This window comes from Rattus norvegicus, chromosome 7, assembly GCF_036323735.1.
Source record: "Rattus norvegicus strain BN/NHsdMcwi chromosome 7, GRCr8, whole genome shotgun sequence".
NCBI lineage: Eukaryota > Metazoa > Chordata > Mammalia > Rodentia > Muridae > Rattus > Rattus norvegicus.
In genome coordinates this window covers 14,916,430-14,938,662 of record NC_086025.1, presented here as the reverse complement: position 1 = coordinate 14,938,662, position 22,233 = coordinate 14,916,430, and the positions used below count along the sequence as shown (strand labels likewise).

General features: G+C 41.8%; 1 protein-coding gene across 1 annotated transcript; it reads right to left on the bottom strand.

Moving 5' to 3' along the window:
• Positions 1 to 595: 595 nt before the first annotated feature.
• Positions 596 to 1,973, bottom strand: Actl9 (actin-like 9). Its single transcript, NM_001108077.1, has one exon. It carries the CDS (start codon positions 1,898 to 1,900, stop codon positions 653 to 655), a length of 1,248 nt encoding a protein of 415 aa, NP_001101547.1. The 5' UTR covers positions 1,901 to 1,973; the 3' UTR covers positions 596 to 652.
• Between the last annotated feature and the right edge of the window lie 20,260 nt (positions 1,974 to 22,233).

The following is a 22,233-nucleotide window of genomic DNA, read 5'->3' as shown; positions in this document are numbered from 1 at the left end:
GAAATTATATCAAGGGCCACTTAAGGCTACTTAAGAATTCATGGACATTTGTGGAGGGCTTTCCTCTCTCTCCCTGTCTCTCTCTATCTCTCTCTATCTCTCTCTGTCTCTCTCTGTCTCTGTCTCTGTCTCTGTCTCTCTCTCTCTCTCTCTCTCTCTCTCTCTCTGTGTGTGTGTGTGTGTGTGTGTGTGTGTGTGTGTGTCTATGATTAGTATGTCAGATTCTGAAGGTATCTTGGGAATGTGTAAATGTGTCTGGGTGTTTTACTTAACCGGAAGAGAATGCCATGGATGGGTGGATAGGCTAAAGATACCTGGAAGGTGGGTTGGACAGAACTAACAACAATAACAAAAAAACCCAATTGGTATTGTTTTAGAGTTTGTTATGAGGGAAGTATAAGGGATTAGAATTAGGATATCTAAAGAGGAAGGCCATGGATACTTTAGGGTCAGTCAGGTGTTTGTTTGGAGGAGAAGGTTCCAGGAGTGTGAGGGGTTGAAGTTGAGGAGTTAAGCTGGAGGTGGGTTAGTGATTTAATGAGAACATGAGTCATTTGGGTGGGCTCTAGAATATGGGATAGAGCTGGAAGATGAGAGAGTTTGCTTTTCAAGAAAGCTTTACTGCCCTTAGCCCTTCCCTCCTTGTCCCATGTTAGTAGCATTTTCGGTATACAACCTGGGGTCCCATTTCTTCATATTGTTCCCGCAGGACCCAACAGGACTGGAAAGCATGTAGTGAGGCCAAAATGGAGCCCCCGATCCACACTGAAAGATTCCTGTTGGGCTGTGCCATGACCACTACGTGGTCCTCAGGGGACAGAGAACGTAGCAGCTCTGCCCTGAAGCGACTCTCCAGGCCGGTGAAGAGTGAGGAGCCTCCACATAAGATCACATTCTGGGCCACATGGGGCCGTAGATCTTGAGGCACCCTGAGGAGGCTCTGTTCAGCCATGGCTGGGAGGCCCATGGGCGATAATCCTGGAATCTCTGGGGGATGGAATAGGAGCTCTGGACACTGGAATAACTCTTTTCCCAGAGTAACAGTCCGTCCATCAGGAAGCCTCAGAGTTTGCTTGCACTCCTGATCTGGGCGGGCCTGTTCCTTTTGGAAATCTGAGGCCAAATAGCAGTAATGATGTTTGATGTTCTCCACCAAGTCCAGGTCCTCCTGTTGCAATGAGAAGCCAGAGCCCAGGATCATTTCTGCTAGGAAGGCAGTAAGATGGTTGCCTGCCAGGTCCAAGCGTTGGATGGCATGGGGTAAGTTGTAACCCTGAACAACTGGCACTGTGTAGCTGACTCCGTGGCCAGTGTCCACAACGAGTCCGTTAACACGTCCGTGAGCATAGACTGACAATACAGATTGAGAGGCCACATACAAGGCTGGGGAGTGCAGAGACTCAAAGGCCACCTCTACTAGCTTCTCTCGGTTGGTGGCAGGGCTGAAGGGTGGATCCGAAAACAGTAGAGGGTGCTCTTGGGTGGCTACTCGGAGATCATGTTCCAGGATGTGTCGCCATATTAGTTCGGCTGCTTCCCAGTCCACCACAATGCCATTGCGAATAGGCTTCACCAACCTCAGTTCTGGGCGGGAGCGGGCTGCCTCCCCAATAAAAGTTTCCAGCTCCGATTGGCCCTTGGTAGCCTGTTTCTTGGGCTGGCAACCCAGGATGGTGGCCACCGAGTAGGTGGGTTGGGATTGTCCTGCAAAGCCTACCTTACAGGTGCCTGTGCCCATGTCAATAACCACAGCACCTGTTTTCAGTGGGAACCTGTCTCCCACCACACTGAAGGAATCTTGCTCTAGATTCTTGCTCACCAGGACTGTGTTAGAGGTCAGGGAAGGAGGCCCATGAGTTTCGGGGGAGGGCTGGGGCTTTGGGTATCCATTGACATCCATGGGCTGCAGCTGGCCTCCTAATGCTGTTTAACAAAGTGGACCTCTTCACTCTAGGTGCCAGTAGAAAAGGCTGGTCCAGGTCTAGGGTGACCAGAAAAAGAGGATGAAACAGTGGTCTGTGACATCACTGTGCTTGCCTTTGCTTCACAATGCAGGGATGAGTTGAGGTCAGGCAGGGGGGAACCTCTTGTATAAACCTTATGTGGGAGAAATGTCTATTTACCAGAGATAGAGTGAGTAGAAGAGATGCTATTCAAGTCTAGCTTGGTCAGATGGTTAGCTTCACTGGGGTTGCTTATAGGAGTGTGGGTGAGGGGTTATTTACAGACACATGGGTAACATTATACCTAAAGGGTAAAATTATCTCCAGGTGACAACTCTTGACCTTGAGACTTCTCATACCCAAGGATTTCTGCTCGCAAAGATGGTTTTTATTTAAAACCCAGACTGCAGTGATGGAGGATATCGTCATCTGAAATTCCAGAGGCAGAACTAAGACCAATATGTTTTTCACCAGACCCTACCCCGAAGGGCATTTCCTACTTCAAACCCCACAAAATCTCATGCCCTGTGCCACAGTCCACAGGCTCCATTCCCATGGAGAGATTGCTGCCCTTCAGTGTTCTAATTATAGGACAGTCTGTTCCTGCATTCCAGCCTGATATAACAATATGAGTGAAGGAAAACACACCTTCTCTAGCAACTGTTAACTCTCTATATAAACGTTTGGGAAGGGGTGTGGTGTCCTGAACCCCCAGCATATCAAAAGCTAACTGCCTCTAGATCTTGGGGGAAAGGAGAGACCTCCTGAGCCCTTAGTAACCATTAACTGTCTATCAGTCCCTGGGGAGGAGTACGGTGGCCTTGTGAGCCTTATGTCGGTGATAGACAATCAATAGGCCCACTTTCTATAGGTCTCCTGTGTGTAATTACAGCTGCAAAGCCAGTCATGCCAGAGGGCACCCCTGCAGGGCCCCAGAGCACTCACCTTTTTAATGACTATCCTCAAAGTGAACAACTTGCAGATGAAGGAAGGGTTTCTGACTCAATGTCTTTATTGCAGAACCCCTTTCTCTCTTAACACACACATGCACACGGACACGCACAATCTGACAAGACCAACCCAGAATCCTTTTATGGGTACCTTGGCCAGTCTCCCAAGAACATAAATTTGAAGGTAACAGGCCAAACTGACTGGCTTTCTTCCTTTGTTTTCTCTTTCCTTCTTTAAGATTTTTATTTTATATTTACTTATTGATATGTGTGTGTGTGTGTGTGTGTGTGTGTATCTGTGTGTGTACATGCACAACTAGTTTGCTAGTGCTACAATGTATTAAAATGGCACATTTTCCTTCAGCAACAATTAACAATTCATTACTTCCTCAGGAGGAGATATGTCCTCATGGGTCCTCATAAGTCCTCTGTCTATTGTGTAAAGCTGGAGGGCCCACGCTTTTGCATGTTTGCATAGGTGTTGTGTGTTCATGGTTACAGTGACAATGTCATATCTGGACGGCAGTGTTTTATGACACTCTTCCTTCATTCCCCAGCCATTGATTTCTGCCCTCTCTTTTTCAGTGTTCCCTGGAAGTTTGGGTGGGGATAGGAGGGCATTGCTGCCCTGTTTAGGATTGCACTTACCAATAACTTATTTTTTGTACTTTGACCAGGTAGGAGTCACTGCAGTCACCTCCACCCTCTCTACAAAGGAGCCTCTATGCTTGTGGATGAGAACTGTGCTACTCTGTGGGTATAGGTGTAAATATGTACAAGGAAGTTTCACAACACATCCATGTCAGGAATGAGTGGTAGTTTGATGACTTGTTTGACCATGTGCTATTCCCCGCTGTAGGGTTGGTATATGGGGGTTTACAATATTGTGTTCATTCCCTATCTTGGAGAGATATTGTGGTGATTTTTGTGTGTTTTCTGATTGTCCATAAGAATCAAAAACACACTAAGTAAAAACACTTCATTTGTCCTTTTCAAAGCCAGATTTCTGTTATACTTATAAATTCTTTTTTTAGCTTTCATTTTTTTTTATTTTTTCTTAAATTTTATTTTCTCAGACATTTTATGTATTTACATCTCAAATGTTATCACCTTTTCCCCTTCTCCCATACTCCCTCCTGCTCCCCCTGCTTCTATGAGGGTGCTCCCATTCCCACCCACCCACTTCAACCTCAATGCTCTACATGGGGGCCTTCACAGGACCAAGGACTTTTCCTCCTATTGATGCTGGGGAATGCTGTCCTCTGCTACATATGTGACTGAAATCATGGGTCCCTCCATGTGTACTCATTGGTTGGTGGTTTAATCCCTGGGAGCTCTGGTGGGGTCTGGTTGGTTGATATTGTTTTTCTTCCTATGGGGTTGCAAATCCCATCAGCTCCTTCAATCTTTCTCTAACTCCTCCACTGGGGTCTCCCTGCTCAATCCAATGGTTGGCTGCAAGCATCCTTACCTGTATCAGTAGGGCTCTGGCAGAGCCTCTCAGGAGGCATCCATATCAGGCAATTGTCAGCAAGCACTTCTTGGCATCAGCAATAGTGACTGGGTTTGGTGGTTGCATATGGGATGGATTCCCCATGTTGGGCAATCTCTGGATGACCTTTTCTTCAGTTCCTGCTCCACTTTTTGTCCCTGTACTTCCTCCGGTGAGTATTTTGTTCTTCCAAGAAGGACTGAGGCATCCACATTTTGGTCTTCCTTCTTCTTGAGCTTCATATGGTCTGTGAATTGTTTCTTGGGTATTCAGAGCTTTTGGATTAATATGCACTTATCAGTGAGTACATTCTATGTGCTTTTTTTTTGTGTGTGTGTGTGTGTGTGTGTGTGTGTGTGTGTGATTGGGTTACCTCACTCGGGATGATGTTTTCTAGTTCCATTCATTTGTCTATGAATCTCATTAATCATTGTTTTAAGTAGCTGAGTAGTAATCCATTGTGTAAATGTACACATTTTCTGTATCCATTCCTCTGTTGAGGGACATCTGGGTTCTTTCCAACTTCTGGCTATTATAAATAAGGCTGCTATGAACATAGTGGAGCACGTGTCCTTGTTATACATTGGAGCATCTTTCGAGTCTAGGCCCAGGAGTGGTATAGCTGGGTCCTCAGGTAGTACTATGGAATCTCCAGACTGATTTCCAGAGTGGTTGGACCAGCTTGCAATCCCACCAACAATGGAAGAGTGGTTCTCTTTCTCCACATCCTTGCCAGTGTCTGTTGTCAACTGAGTTTTTGGTTTCAGCCATTCTGATTGGTATGAGGTGGAATCTCAGGGTTGTTTTGATTTGTATTTTCCTGATGATTAAGGGTGTTGAACATTTCTTTGGGTACTTCTCAGCCATTTAATATTCCTCAGCTGAGAATTCTTTGTTTAGCTTTGTACCCCATTTTTAAAAGGGTTATTTGGCTCTCTGGAGTCTAGCTTCTTGAGTTACTAGTATATATTGGATATTAGCCCTCTATCAGATGTATGATTGGTAAAGATCTTTTCCAAATCTGTTAGTTGTCATTTTGTCCTAATGACCATGTCCTTTGCCTTACAGAAGCTTTGCAGTTTTATGTGGTCCCATTTGTCAATTCTTGATCTTAGAGCATAAGCCATTGGTGTTTTGCTCAGGAAAATTTCCCCAGTGCCTATGTGTTTCAGGCTCTCCCCTACTTTTCTCTAATAGTTTGAGTGTATCTGGTTTTATGTGGAGGTCCTTGATCCACTTGGACTTAAACGTTGTACAGGGTGATAAGTATGGGTTTATTTGCATTCTTCTACATTCTGACTTGCAGTTGAACCAGCATCATTTGATGAAAATGCTATCTTTTTTTTCCACTGGATGGTTTTAGCTCCTTTGTCAAAGACCAAGTGAACACAGATGTGTGGGTTCATTTCTTGGTCTTCAATTCTATTCCACTGATCTATCTGCCTGTCTCTGTACCAATAGCATACACTTTTTATCACTATTGCTCTGTAATACTGCCTGAGGCCAGGAATGGTGATTCCCCCAGAAGTTCTTTTATTGTTGAGTATAGTTTTAGCTATCCAGGGTTTTTTGTTGTTCCAAATGAATTGGCAAATTGCTCTTTCTTTCTCTATAAAGAATTGAGTAGGAATTTTGATGGGGATTGCACTGAATCTGTATATTGCTTTTGGTGAAATGGCCATCTTTACTATATTAATCCTGCCAATCCATGAGCATGGGAAATCTTTTCCATCTTCTGAGATCTTCTTCAATTTCTTCAGAGACTCGAAGTTCTTGTCATACAGATCTTCCACTTGCTTGGTTAGAGGCATACCAAGGTATTTTATGTTATTTTGGACTATTGTGAAGGGTGTCATTTCCCTAATTTCTTTCTTAGCCTGTTTATCCTTTGAGTAGAGGAAGGCTACTGATTTGTATGAGTTAATTTTATACCCTGACACTTTGCTTAAGTTGTTTATCAGGTTAAGTAGCTCTCTGGTGGAACTTTTGGAGTCACATAAGTATACTATCATATCATCTGCATATAGTGAGTGATATTTTGACTTCTTCCCTTCCAATTTTTATCTCTTTGACTTCCTTTCGTTTTCTGATTGCTGTGGCTAGGACTTCAAGAACTAGTCTTGTCTAGTCCCTGTTAGTGGGATTACTTCAAGTTTCTCTCCATTTAGTTTGATGTTAGCTTCTGGTTTGCCATATATTGCTTTTACTATGTTTAGATATGGACCTTGAATTTCCAATCTGTCCAGGACTTTTATCATGAAGGGGTGTTGAATTTTGTCAAATGCTTTCTCAGCATCTAATGAAATGATCATGTGGTTCTTTTTTTTTTTTTTAATTTTTCTTTTTTTTTTTTTATTAACTTGAGTATTTCTTATATACATTTCAAGTGTTATTCCCTTTCCCGGTTTCCGGACAAACATCACCCTCCCCCCTCCCCTTCCTTATGGGTGTTCCCCTCCCAAACCTCCCCCCATTGCCACCCTCCCCGCATAGTCTAGTTCACTGGGGGTTCAGTCTTAGCAGGACCCAGGGCTTCCCCTTCCACTGGTGCTCTTACTAGGATATTCATTGCTACCTATGGGGACAGAGTCCAGGGTCAGTCCATGTATAGTCTTTAGGTAGTGGCTTAGTCCCTGGAAGCTCTGGTTGCTTGACATTGTTGTACTTTTGGGGTCTCGAGCACCTTCAAGCTCTTCCAGTTCTTTCTCTGATTCCTTCAACGGGGGACCTATTCTCAGTTCAGTGGTTTGCTGCTGGCATTCGCCTCTGTATTTGCTGTATTCTGGCTGTGTCTCTCAGGAGCGATCTACATCCGGCTCCTGTCGGTCTGCACTTCTTTGCTTCATCCATCTTGTCTAATTGGGTGGCTGTATATGTATGGGCCACCTGTGGGGCAGGCTCTGAATGGGTGTTCCTTCAGTCTCTGTTTTAATCTTTGCCTCTCCCTTCCCTGCCAAGGGTATTCTTTTTCCTCATTTAAAGAAGGAGTGAAGCATTCACATTTTGATCATCCGTCTTGAGTTTCCTTTGTTCTAGGGATCTAGGGTAATTCAAGCATTTGGGCTAATAGCCACTTATCAATGAGTGCATACCATGTATGTCTTTCTGTGAGTGGGTTAGCTCACTCAGGATGATATTTTCCAGTTCCAACCATTTGCCTACGAATTTCATAAACTCGTTGTTTTTGATAGCTGAGTAATATTCCATTGTGTAGATGTACCACATTTTCTGTATCCATTCCTCTGTTGAAGGGCATCTGGGTTCTTTCCAGTTTCTGGCTATTATAAATAAGGCTGCGATGAACATAGTGGAGCACGTGTCTCTTTTATATGTTGAGGCATCTTTTGGGTATATGCCCAAGAGAGGTATGGCTGGATCCTCAGGCAGTTCAATGTCCAATTTTCTGAGGAACCTCCAGACTGATTTCCAGAATGGTTTTACCAGTCTGCAATCCCACCAACAATGGAGGAGTGTTCCTCTTTCTCCACATCCTCGCCAGCATCTGCTGTCACCTGAGTTTTTGATCTTAGCCATTCTCACTGGTGTGAGGTGAAATCTCAGGGTTGTTTTGATTTGCATTTCCCTTATGACTAAAGATGTTGAACATTTCTTTAGGTGTTTCTCAGCCATTCGGCATTCCTCAGCTGTGAATTCTTTGTTTAGCTCTGAACCCCATTTTTTAATAGGGTTATTTGTTTCCCTGCGGTCTAACTTCTTGAGTTCTTTGTATATTTTGGATATAAGGCCTCTATCTGTTGTAGGATTGGTAAAGATCTTTTCCCAATCTGTTGGTTGCCGTTTTGTCCTAACCAGTGTCCTTTGCCTTACAGAAGCTTTGCAGTTTTATGAGATCCCATTTGTCGATTCTTGATCTTAGAGCATAAGCCATTGGTGTTTTGTTCAGGAAATTTTTTCCAGTGCCCATGTGTTCCAGATGCTTCCCTAGTTTTTCTTCTATTAGTTTGAGTGTGTCTGCTTTGATGTGGAGGTCCTTGATCCACTTGGACTTAAGGTTTGTACAGGGTGATAAGGATGGATCGATCTGCATTCTTCTACATGTTGCCCTCCAGTTGAACCAGCACCATTTACTGAAAATGCTATCTTTTTTCCATTGGATGGTTTTGGCTCCTTTGTCAAAAATCAAGTGACCATAGGTGTGTGGGTTCATTTCTGGGTCTTCAATTCTATTCCATTGGTCTATCTGTCTGTCTCTGTACCAATACCATGCAGTTTTTATCACTATTGCTCTGTAATACTGCTTGAGTTCAGGGATAGTGATTCCCCCTGAAGTCCTCTTATTGTTGAGGATAGCTTTAGCTATCCTGGGTTTTTTGTTATTCCAGATGAATTTGCAAATTGTTCTGTCTAACTCTTTGAAGAAATGGATTGGTATTTTGATGGGGATTGCATTGAATCTGTAGATTGCTTTTGGTAAAATGGCCATTTTTACTATATTAATCCTGCCAATCCATGAGCATGGGAGATCTTTCCATCTTCTGAGGTCTTCTTCAATTTCTTTCCTCAGTGTCTTGAAGTTCTTATTGTACAGATCTTTTACTTGCTTGGTTAAAGTCACACCGAGGTACTTTATATTATTTGGGTCTATTATGAAGGGTGTCGTTTCCCTAATTTCTCTCTCGGCTTGTTTCTCTTTTGTATAGAGGAAGGCAACTGATTTATTTGAGTTAATTTTATACCCAGCCACTTTGCTGAAGTTGTTTATCAGCTTTAGTAGTTCTCTGGTGGAACTTTTGGGATCACTTAAATATACTATCATGTCGTCTGCAAATAGTGATATTTTGACCTCTTCTTTTCTGATCTGTATCCCCTTGATCTCCTTTTGTTGTCTGATTGCTCTGGCTAGAACTTCAAGAACTATATTGAATAAGTAGGGAGAGAGTGGGCAGCCTTGTCTAGTCCCTGATTTTAGTGGGATTGCTTCAAGTTTCTCTCCATTTAGTTTAATGTTAGCAACTGGTTTGCTGTATATGGCTTTTACTATGTTTAGGTATGGGCCTTGAATACCTATTCTTTCCAGGACTTTTATCATGAAGGGGTGTTGAATTTTGTCAAATGCTTTCTCAGCATCTAATGAAATGATCATGTGGTTCTGTTCTTTCAGTTTGTTTATATGATGGATCACGTTGATGGTTTTCCTTATATTAAACCATCCCTGCATGCCTGGGATGAAGCCTACTTGATCATGGTGGATGATTGTTTTGATGTGCTCTTGAATTCGGTTTGCCAGAATTTTATTGAGTATTTTTGCGTCGATATTCATAAGGGAAATTGGTCTGAAGTTCTCTTTCTTTGTTGGGTCTTTGTGTGGTTTAGGTATAAGAGTAATTGTGGCTTCATAGAAGGAATTCGGTAGTGCTCCATCTGTTTCAATTTTGTGGAATAGTTTGGATAATATTGGTATAAGGTCTTCTATGAAGGTTTGATAGAATTCTGCACTAAACCCGTCTGGACCTGGGCTCTTTTTGGTTGGGAGACCTTTAATGACTGCTTCTATTTCCTTAGGAGTTATGGGGTTGTTTAACTGGTTTATCTGTTCCTGATTTAACTTCGATACCTGGTATCTGTCTAGGAAATTGTCCATTTCCTGAAGATTTTCAAGTTTTGTTGAATATAGGTTTTTATAGTAAGATCTGATGATTTTTTGAATTTCCTCTGAATCTGTAGTTATGTCTCCCTTTTCATTTCTGATTTTGTTAATTTGGACGCACTCTCTGTGTCCTCTCGTTAGTCTGGCTAAGGGTTTATCTATCTTGTTGATTTTCTCAAAGAACCAACTTTTGGTTCTGTTGATTCTTTCTATGGTCCTTTTTGTTTCTACTTGGTTGATTTCAGCTCTGAGTTTGATTATTTCCTGCCTTCTACTCCTCCTGGGTGTATTTGCTTCTTTTTGTTCTAGAGCTTTTAGGTGTGCTGTCAAGCTGCTGACATATGCTCTTTCCTGTTTCTTTCTGCAGGCACTCAGCGCTATGAGTTTTCCTCTTAGCACAGCTTTCATTGTGTCCCATAAGTTTGGGTATGTTGTACCTTCATTTTCATTAAATTCTAAAAAGTTTTTAATTTCTTTATTTCTTCCTTGACCAGGTTATCATTGAGTAGAGCATTGTTCAATTTCCACGTATATGTGGGCATTCTTCCCTTATTGTTATTGAAGACCAGTTTTAGGCCGTGGTGGTCCGATAGCACGCATGGGATTATTTCTATCTTTCTGTACCTGTTGAGGCCCGTTTTTTGACCAATTATATGGTCAATTTTGGAGAAAGTACCATGAGGAGCTGAGAAGAAGGTATATCCTTTTGCTTTAGGATAGAATGTTCTATAAATATCCGTTAAGTCCATTTGGCTCATGACTTCTCTTAGTCTGTCTACATCTCTGTTTAATTTCTGTTTCCATGATCTGTCCATTGATGAGAGTGGGGTGTTGAAATCTCCCACTATTATTGTGTGAGGTGCAATGTGTGTTTTGAGCTTTAGTAAGGTTTCTTTTACATATGTAGGTGCCCTTGTATTTGGGGCATAGATATTTAGGATTGAGACTTCATCTTGGTGGATTTTTCCTTTGATGAATATGAAGTGTCCTTCCTTATCTTTTTTGATGACTTTTAGTTGAAAATTGATTTTATTTGATATTAGAATGGCTGCTCCAGCTTGCTTCTTCTGACCATTTGCTTGGAAAATTGTTTTCCAGCCTTTCACTCTGAGGTAATGTCTGTCTTTGTCTCTGAGGTGTGTTTCCTGTAGGCAGCAGAATGCAGGGTCCTCGTTCCGTATCCAGTTTGTTAATCTATGTCTTTTTATTGGGGAGTTGAGGCCATTGATATTGAGAGATATTAAGGAATAGTGATTATTGCTTCCCGTTATATTCATATTTGGAAGTGAGGTTATGATTGTGTGCTTTCATTCTCTTTGTTTTGTTGCCAAGATGATTAGTTTCTTGCTTCTAGGGTATAGCTTGCCTCCTTATGTTGGGCTTTACCCTTTATTATCCTTTGTAGTGCTGGATTTGTAGAAAGATATTGTGTAAATTTGGTTTTGTCATGGAATATCTTGGTTTCTCCATCTATGTTAATTGAGAGTTTTGCAGGATATAGTAACCTGGGCTGGCATTTGTGTTCTCTTAGGGTCTGTATGACATCTGTCCAGGATCTTCTGGCCTTTATAGTTTCTGGCGAAAAGTCTGGTGTGATTCTGATAGGTCTGCCTTTATATGTTACTTGACCTTTTTCCCTTACTGCTTTTAATATTCTTTCTTTATTTTGTGCGTTTGGTGTTTTGACAATTATGTGACGGGAGGTGTTTCTTCTCTGGTCCAATCTATTTGGAGTTCTGCAGGCTTCTTGTATGCCTATGGGTATCTCTTTTTTTAGGTTAGGGAAGTTTTCTTCTATGATTTTGTTGAAGATATTTACTGGTCCTTTGAGCTGGGAGTCTTCACTCTCTTCTATACCTATTATCCTTAGGTTTGATCTTCTCATTGAGTCCTGGATTTCCTGTATGTTTTGGACCAGTAGCTTTTTCCGCTTTACATTATCTTTGACAGTTGAGTCAATGATTTCTATGGAATCTTCTGCTCCCGAGATTCTCTCTTCCATCTCTTGAATTCTGTTGGTGAAGCTTGTATCTACAGCTCCTTGTCTTTTCTTTTGATTTTCTATGTCCAGGGTTGTTTCCATGTGTTCTTTCTTGATTGCTTCTATTTCCATTTTTAATTCCTTCAACTGTTTGATTGTGTTTTCCTGGAATTCTTTCAGGGATTTTTGCGATTCCTCTCTGTAGGCTTCTACTTGTTCTCTAAGGGAGTTCTTTATGTCTTTCTTGAAGTCCTCCAGCATCATGATCAAATATGATTTTGAAACTAGGTCTTGCTTTTCTGGTGTGTTTGGATATTCCGTGTTTGCTTTGGTGGGAGAATTGGGCTCCGATGATGCCATGTAGTCTTGGTTTCTGTTGCTTGGGTTCCTGTGCTTGCCTCTCGCCATCAGATTATCTCTAGTGTTACTTTGTTCTGCTATTTCTGACAGTGGCTAGACTGTCCTATAAGCCTGTGTGTCAGGAGTGCTGTAGACCTCTTTTCCTGTTTTCTTTCAGCCAGTTATGGGGACAGAGTGTTCTGCTTTTGGGCGTGTAGTTTTTCCTCTCTACAGGTCTTCAGCTGTTCCTGTGGGCCTGTGTCTTGAGTTCACCAGGCAGGTTTCTTGCAGGGGAAAAATTGGTCCTACCTGTGGTTCCAAGGCTCAAGTTTGCTCGTGGGGTACTGCCTAAGTCCTCTCCGCTGTGGCAGCAACCGGGAAAATCTGTGCCGCTCCTTCCGGGAGCCTCCGTGCACCAGGGTTTCAGATGACGTTTGGTGTTTTCCTCTGGCGCCTGGATGTGCACAGAGTGCAGTCTCTTCTGGTTTCCCAGGCGTGTCCGCCTCTCTGAAGGTTCAGCTCTCCCTCCCACGGGATTTGGGTGCAGAGAACTGTTTATCCGGTCTGTTTCCTTCAGGTTCCGGCAGTGTCTCAGGCGCAGGGGTCCTGCCGCTCCCGGGCCCTCCCCTACGGGAACCCAGAGGCCTTATACAGTTGCCTCTTGGGCCAGGGATGTGGGCAGGGGTGGGCAGTGTTGGTGGTCTCCTCCGCTCTGCAGCCTCAGGAGTGCCCACCTGTCCAGGCGGTGAGGTCTCTCTCCCACGGGGTTTGGGAGCAGAGAGCTCGATCATGTGGTTCTTATCTTTGAGTTTTTTATATAGTGGATTACGTTGATGGTTTTCTGTATACTAAACCATCCCTGCATGCCTGGGATGAAGCCTACTTGATGATGATGGATGATTGTTTTGATGTGTTCTTGGATTCGGTTTGCAAGAACTTTATTGAGTATTTTTTGTGTCAATATTCATAAAGGAAATTGTTCTGAAGTTCTCTTTCTTTTTTGGGTCTTTGTGTGGTTTAGGTATAAGAGTAATTGTTGCTTCATAGAAGGAATTTGGTAGTGCTCTGTTTTTTTTTTTTTCTATTTTGTGGAATAGTTTGGACAGTATTGGTATGAGGTCTTCTATGAAGTTCTGATAGAATTCTGCACTAAACCCATCTCATCCTGGGCTCTTTTTGGTTGGGACACTTTTAATAACTGCTTCTATTTCTTTAGGAGTTGTAGGATTGTTTAGATAGTTTATGTGTTCCTGATTTAACTTTGGTACCTGGTATTTGTCTAGAAAATTGTCCATTATCTTCAGATTTTTCAGTTTTGTTGAATATAGGCTTTTGTAGTAGGATCTGATGAGTTTTTGAATTTTCTCAGATTCTGTTGTTATGTCTCTCTTTTCATTTCTGATTTTGTTAATTTGGATACACTCTCTGACCTCTGGTTAGTCTGGTTAAAGGTTTATCTATCTTGTTGATTTTCTCAAAGAACCAGCTCCTGGTTTTGTAGATTCTTTGTGTAGTTCTTTTCGTTTCTACTTGGTTGATTTCAGCCCTGAGTTTGATTATTTCCTGCCTTCTACTCTTCTTGAGTTTGTTTGTTTCTTTTTGTTCTAGAACTTTTCGTTGTGCTGTCAAGCTGTTGACATATGCTCTCTCCTGTTTCTTTTTGCAGGCACTCAGAGCTATGTGTTTTTCTCTTAGCACTCTTTCATTGTGTCCCATAAGTTTGGGTATGTTGTATCTTTATTTTCATTAAATTCTAAGAAGCCTGTAATTTCTTTCTTTATTTCTTCCTTGACCAAGTTGTCATTGAGTAGAGTGATACTCAACTTCCATGTATATGTGGTCTTTCTGTTTTTATTGTTGTTCTTGAATACCAGCCTTAGTCCATGGTGATCTGATAGTGTGCATGGGATTATATCTATCTTCCTGTATCTGTTGAGGCCTGTTTTGTGACTGATCATATGGTCAATTTTGGAGAAGGTACCATGAGGTGGTGAGAAGGAGGTATATTCTTTTGTTTTAGGATGTAATGTTCTATAAACATTTGTTGAGCATATTTGTTTCATAACGTCTGTTAGTTTCTCTATGCTTTTGTTTAATTTCTGTTTCCATGATCTGTCCATTGATGAGAGCAGGGTGTTAAAATCTCCTGCTATTATTGTGTGCGGTACAATGTATGATTTGAACTTTTTTAAGGTTTCTTTTTTTTTTTTTCTTTATTAACTTGAGTACCTCCCACACACATTTCAAGTGCCATTCCCCCTCCCGGTCTCCGGGCAAACATCCCCCACCCCCCTCCCCTTCCTCATGGGTGCTCCCCTCCCAACCCCCCCCTTTGCCGCCCTCCCCCCACAGTCTAGTTCACTGGGGGTTCAGCCCTAGCAGGACCCAGGGCTTCCCCCTCCACTGGTGCTCCCACCAGGATACTCACCGCCACCCACGGGGTCAGAGTCCAGGGTCAGTCCATGTATAGTATTTAGGCAGTGGCTTAGTCCCTGGAAGCTCTGGTTGCTTGGCACTGCTGCACTTTTGGGGTCTCGAGCCCCTTCAAGCTCCTCCAGTTCCCTCTCCGATTCCTTCAACGGGGGACCTACTCTCAGTTCAGTGGTTTGCTGCCGGCATTCACCTCTGTATTTGCTGTATTCTGGCTGTGTCTCTCAGGAGCGATCCACATCCGGCTCCTGTTGGTCTGCACCTCTCTGCTTCATCCATCTTGTCCAATTGGGTGGCTGTATATGTATGGGCCACATGTGGGGCAGGCTCCGAATGGGTGTTCCTTCAGTCTCTGTTTTAATCTTTGCCTCTCCCTTCCCTGCCAAGGGTATTCTTTTTCCTCATTTAAAGAAGGAGTGAAGCATTCACATTTTGATCATCCGTCTTGAGTTTCGTTTGTTCTAGGGATCTAGGGTAATTCAAGCATTTGGGCTAATAGCCACTTATCAATGAGTGCATACCATGTATGTCTTTCTGTGATTGGGTTAGCTCACTCAGGATGATATTTTCCAGTTCCAACCATTTGCCTACGAATTTCATAAACTCGTTGTTTTTGATAGCTGAGTAATATTCCATTGTGTAGATGTACCACATTTTCTGTATCCATTCCTCTGTTGAAGGGCATCTGGGTTCTTTCCAGTTTCTGGCTATTATAAATAAGGCTGCGATGAACATAGTGGAGCACGTGTCTCTTTTATATGTTGAGGCATCTTTTGGGTATATGCCCAAGAGAGGTATAGCTGGATCCTCAGGCAGTTCAATGTCCAATTTTCTGAGGAACCTCCAGACTGATTTCCAGAATGGTTTTACCAGTCTGCAATCCCACCAACAATTGAGGAGTGTTCCTCTTTCTCCACATCCTCGCCAGCATCTGCTGTCACCTGAGGTTTTGATCTTAGCCATTCTCACTGGTGTGAGGTGAAATCTCAGGGTTGTTTTGATTTGCATTTCCCTTATGACTAAAGATGTTGAACATTTCTTTAGGTGTTTCTCAGCCATTCGGCATTCCTCAGCTGTGAATTCTTTGTTTAGCTCTGAACCCCATTTTTTAATAGGGTTATTTGTTTCCCTGCGGTCTAACTTCTTGAGTTCTTTGTATATTTTGGATATAAGGCCTCTATCTGTTGTAGGATTGGTAAAGATCTTTTCCCAATCTGTTAGTTGCCGTTTTGTCCTAACCACAGTGTCCTTTGCCTTACAGAAGCTTTGCAGTTTTATGAGATCCCATTTGTCGATTCTTGATCTTAGAGCATAAGCCATTGGTGTTTTGTTCAGGAAATTTTTTCCAGTGCCCATGTGTTCCAGATGCTTCCCTAGTTTTTCTTCTATTAGTTTGAGTGTGTCTGCTTTGATGTGGAGGTCCTTGATCCACTTGGACTTAAGGTTTGTACAGGGTGATAAGGATGGATCGATCTGCATTCTTCTACATGTTGCCCTCCAGTTGAACCAGCACCATTTACTGAAAATGCTATCTTTTTTCCATTGGATGGTTTTGGCTCCTTTGTCAAAAATCAAGTGACCATAGGTGTGTGGGTTCATTTCTGGGTCTTCAATTCTATTCCATTGGTCTATCTGTCTGTCTCTGTACCAATACCATGCAGTTTTTATCACTATTGCTCTGTAATACTGCTTGAGTTCAGGGATAGTGATTCCCCCTGAAGTCCTTTTATTGTTGAGGATAGCTTTAGCTATCCTGGGTTTTTTGTTATTCCAGATGAATTTGCAAATTGTTCTGTCTAACTCTTTGAAGAAATGGATTGGTATTTTGATGGGGATTGCATTGAATCTGTAGATTGCTTTTGGTAAAATGGCCATTTTTACTATATTAATCCTGCCAATCCATGAGCATGGGAGATCTTTCCATCTTCTGAGGTCTTCTTCAATTTCTTTCCTCAGTGTCTTGAAGTTCTTATTGTACAGATCTTTTACTTGCTTGGTTAAAGTCACACCGAGGTACTTTATATTATTTGGGTCTATTATGAAGGGTGTCGTTTCCCTAATTTCTCTCTCGGCTTGTTTCTCTTTTGTATAGAGGAAGGCAACTGATTTATTTGAGTTAATTTTATACCCAGCCACTTTGCTGAAGTTGTTTATCAGCTTTAGTAGTTCACTGGTGGAACTTTTGGGATCACTTAAATATACTATCATGTCATCTGCAAATAGTGATATTTTGACCTCTTCTTTTCCGATCTGTATCCCCTTGATCTCCTTTTGTTGTCTGATTGCTCTGGCTAGAACTTCAAGAACTATATTGAATAAGTAGGGAGAGAGTGGGCAGCCTTGTCTAGTCCCTGATTTTAGTGGGATTGCTTCAAGTTTCTCTCCATTTAGTTTAATGTTAGCAACTGGTTTGCTGTATATGGCTTTTACTATGTTTAGGTATGGGCCTTGAATTCCTATTCTTTCCAGGACTTTTATCATGAAGGGGTGTTGAATTTTGTCAAATGCTTTCTCAGCATCTAATGAAATGATCATGTGGTTCTGTTCTTTCAGTTTGTTTATATAATGGATCACGTTGATGGTTTTCCGTATATTAAGCCATCCCTGCATGCCTGGGATGAAGCCTACTTGATCATGGTGGATGATTGTTTTGATGTGCTCTTGAATTCAGTTTGCCAGAATTTTATTGAGTATTTTTGCGTCGATATTCATAAGGGAAATTGGTCTGAAGTTCTCTTTCTTTGTTGTGTCTTTGTGTGGTTTAGGTATAAGAGTAATTGTGGCTTCGTAGAAGGAATTCGGTAGTGCTCCATCTGTTTCAATTTTGTGGAATAGTTTGGATAATATTGGTATGAGGTCTTCTATGAATGTTTGATAGAATTCTGCACTAAACCCGTCTGGACCTGGGCTCTTTTTGGTTGGGAGACCTTTAATGACTACTTCTATTTCATTAGGAGTTATGGGGTTGTTTAACTGGTTTATCTGTTCCTGATTTAACTTCGATACCTGGTATTTGTCTAGGAAATTGTCCATTTCCTGAAGATTTTCAAGTTTTGTTGAATATAGGTTTTTATAGTAAGATCTGATGATTTTTTGAATTTCCTCTGAATCTGTAGTTATGTCTCCCTTTTCATTTCTGATTTTGTTAATTTGGACGCACTCTCTGTGTCCTCTCGTTAGTCTGGCTAAGGGTTTATCTATCTTGTTGATTTTCTCAAAGAACCAACTTTTGGTTCTGTTGATTCTTTCTATGGTCCTTTTTGTTTCTACTTGGTTGATTTCAGCTCTGAGTTTGATTATTTCCTGCCTTCTACTCCTCCTGGGTGTATTTGCTTCTTTTTGTTCTAGAGCTTTTAGGTGTGCTGTCAAGCTGCTGACATATGCTCTTTCCTGTTTCTTTCTGCAGGCACTCAGCGCTATGAGTTTTCCTCTTAGCACAGCTTTCATTGTGTCCCATAAGTTTGGGTATGTTGTATCTTCATTTTCATTAAATTCTAAAAAGTTTTTAATTTCTTTCTTTATTTCTTCCTTGACCAGGTTATCATTGAGTAGAGCATTGTTCAATTTCCACGTATATGTGGGCATTCTTCCCTTATTGTTATTGAAGACCAGTTTTAGGCCGTGGTGGTCCGATAGCACGCATGGGATTATTTCTATCTTTCTGTACCCGTTGAGGCCCGTTTTTTGACCAATTATATGGTCAATTTTGGAGAAAGTACCATGAGGAGCTGAGAAGAAGGTATATCCTTTTGCTTTAGGATAGAATGTTCTATAAATATCCGTTAAGTCCATTTGGCTCATGACTTCTCTTAGTCTGTCGACATCACTGTTTAATTTCTGTTTCCATGATCTGTCCATTGATGAGAGTGGGGTGTTGAAATCTCCCACTAATATTGTGTGAGGTGCAATGTGTGTTTTGAGCTTTAGTAAGGTTTCTTTTACGTATGTAGGTGCCCTTGTATTTGGGGCATAGATATTTAGGATTGAGAGTTCATCTTGGTGGATTTTTCCTTTGATGAATATGAAGTGTCCTTCCTTATCTTTTTTGATGACTTTTAGTTGTAAATTGATTTTATTTGATATTAGAATGGCTACTCCAGCTTGCTTCTTCTGACCATTTGCTTGGAAAATTGTTTTCCAGCCTTTCACTTTGAGGTAGTGTCTGTCTTTGTCTCTGAGGTGTGTTTCCTTCCTGTAGGCAGCAGAATGCAGGGTCCTCGTTGCGTATCCAGTTTGTTAATCTATGTCTTTTTATTGGGGAGTTGAGGCCATTGATATTGAGAGATATTAAGGAATAGTGATTATTGCTTCCCGTTATATTCATATTTGGATATGAGGTTATGTTTGTGTGCTTTCATTCTCTTTGTTTTGTTGCCAAGACGATTAGTTTCTTGCTTCTTCTAGGGTATAGCTTGCCTCCTTATGTTGGGCTTTACCATTTATTATCCTTTGTAGTGCTGGGTTTGTAGAAAGATATTGTGTAAATTTGGTTTTGTCATGGAATATCTTGGTTTCTCCATCAATGTTAATTGAGAGTTTTGCTGGATACAGTAACCTGGGCTGGCATTTGTGTTGTCTTAGGGTCTGTATGACATCAGTCCAGGATCTTCTGGCCTTCATAGTTTCTGGCGAGAAGTCTGGTGTGATTCTGATAGGTCTCCCTTTATATGTTACTTGACCTTTTTCCCTTACTGCTTTTAATATTCTTTCTTTATTTTGTGCGTTTGGTGTTTTGACAATTATGTGACGGGAGGTGTTTCTTTTCTGGTCCAATCTATTTGGAGTTCTGTAGGCTTCTTGTATGCCTATGGGTATCTCTTTTTTTAGGTTAGGGAAGTTTTCTTCTATGATTTTGTTGAAGATATTTACTGGTCCTTTGAGCTGGGAGTCTTCACTCTCTTCTATACCTATTATCCTTAGGTTTGATCTTCTCATTGAGTCCTGGATTTCCTGTATGTTTTGGACCAGTAGCTTTTTCCGCTTTACATTATCTTTGACAGTTGAGTCAATGATTTCTATGGAATCTTCTGCTCCTGAGATTCTCTCTTCCATCTCTTGTATTCTGTTGGTGAAGCTTGTATCTATAGCTCCTTGTCTTTTCTTTTGGTTTTCTATATCCAGGGTTGTTTCCATGTGTTCTTTCTTGATTGCTTCTATTTCCATTTTTAATTCCTTCAACTGTTTGATTGTGTTTTCCTGGAATTCTTTCAGGGATTTTTGTGTCTCCTCTCTATGGGCTTCTACTTGTTTATTTATGTTTTCCTGGAATTCTTTCAGGGATTTTTGTGTCTCCTCTCTATGGGCTTCTACTTGTTTATTTATGTTTTCCTGGAATTCTTTCAGGCATTTTTGCGATTCTTTCAGGCATTTTTGCGATTCCTCTCTGTAGGCTTCTACTTGTTCTCTAAGGGAGTTCTTCACGTCTTTCTTGAAGTCCTCCAGCATCATGATCAAAAATGATTTTGAAACTAGATCTTGGTTTTCTGGTGTGTTTGGATATTCCATGTTTGTTTTGATGGGAGAATTGGGCTCCGATGGTGCCATGTAGTCTTGGTTTCTGTTGCTTGGGTTCCTGCGCTTGCCTCTCGCCATCAGATTATCTCTAGTGTTACTTTGTTCTTCTATTTCTGACAGTGGCTAGACTGTCCTATAAGCCTGTGTGTCAGGAGTGCTGTAGACCTGTTTTCCTCTCTTTCAGTCAGTTATGGGGACAGAGTGTTCTGCTTTCGGGCGTGTAGTTTTTCCTCTCTACAGGTCTTCAGCTGTTCCTGTGGGCCTGTGTCTTGAGTTCACCAGGCAGCTTTCTTGCAGCAGAAAAGTTGGTCTTACCTGTGGTCCCGAGGCTCAAGTTCGCTCGTGGGGTGCTGCCCACGGGCTCTCTGCAGCGGCAGCAACCAGGAAGACCTGTGCCGCCGTTTCCGGGAGCTTCAGTGCACCAGGGTTCCAGATGGTCTTTGGCTTTTTCCTCTGGCGTCCGAGATGTGTGTGCAGAGAGCAGTCTCTTCTGGTTTCCCAGGCTTGTCTGCCTCTCTGAAGGTTCAGCTCTCCTTCCCACGGGATTTGGGTGCAGAGAACTGTTTATCTGGTCTGTTTCCCTCAGGTTCCGGCGGTGTCTCAGGCAGGGGTCCTGCCGCTCCTGGGCCCTACCCCACGGGAGCCCAGAGGCCTTATACAGTTTCCTCTTGGGCCAGGGATGTGGGCAGGGGTGAGCAGTGTTGGTGGTCTCTTCCGCTCTGCAGCCTCAGGAGTGCCCACCTGACCAGGCGGTTGGGTCTCTCTCTCACAGGGTCTGGGGGCAGAGAGCTGCTGCGGGCCGGGATCCGCAGGTGTGGGACTTCCTTAAGGTTTCTTTTATGAATGTAAGTGCCCTTACTTTGATATATATATAGGATTGAGAGTTCATCCTGGTGGATTTTTCCTTTGATGAATATCAAGTGTCCTTCGTTATTTTTTTTTTGATGACTTCTGGTTGAAAGTTAATTTTATTCCATAATGGCAACTCCAGCTTGTTTCTTGGGACCATTTGCTTGGAAAGTTGTTTTGCAAACTTTTACTCTGAGGTAGTGTCTGTCTTTGTTTCTGAGGTGTGTTTCCTGTATTAGCATTCTTGGTCCTCTTTATGTATCCAGTCTGTTAGTCTATGTCTTTTTGTTGGGGAATTGAATCTGTTGATGTCAAGAGATATTAAGGAATAGTGATTGTCACTTCCTGTTATTTTTGTTGTTAGAGGTGGAATTATGTTTGTGTGTCTCTCTTTTGGTTTCATTGCAAGGAGATTATGTTCTTGCTTTTTGTCCAGCATAGTTTCTCTCCTTGTGTTGGAGTGTTTCATCTATTATCCTTTGTAGGGCTGGATTTGTAGAAATATATTGCGTAAATTTAGTTTTGTCATGGAATATCTTGGTTTCTCCATCTATGTTAATTGACAGTTTTGCTGGATACAGTAGCTTGGGCTGGCATTTGTGTTCTATTAGGGTCTGTATGACATCTGTCCAGGATCTGCTGGCTTTCATAGTCTCTGGTGAGAAGTCTGGTATGATTCTGATAGGTCTGCCTTTATATCTTACATGACTTTTTTCCCTTGCTGCTTTAATATTCTTTCTTTGTGCATTTGGCATTTTGACTGTTATGTGATGGGAGGAATTTCTTTTCTGGTCCAATCTATTTGGAGTTCTGTAGGCTTCTTGTATGTTTATGGGCATCTCTTTCTTTAGGTTGGGGTGGTTTTTTTCTATAATTTTGTTGAAGATATTTAGTGGCCCTTTAAGTTGGAAGTTTTCACTTTCTTCTATACCTAGGTTTGATCTTCTCATTTGTCCTAGATTTCCTGTATGTTTTGGGCTAGGAGCTTTTTATGTTTTATATTATCTTTGATGGTTGTGTCAACGTTTTCTATGGTATCTTCTCCTGAGGTTCTCTCTTCTATCATTTTTATTCTGTTGGTGATGCTTGTATCTATGACTCCTGATATCTTCTTTAGGTTTTCTATT

Bases quoted from the DNA above. Each gene is read 5' to 3' on its own strand.
- Actl9 (NM_001108077.1), bottom strand. From the start codon at position 1,900: ATGGATGTCAATGGATACCCAAAGCCCCAGCCCTCCCCCGAAACTCAT.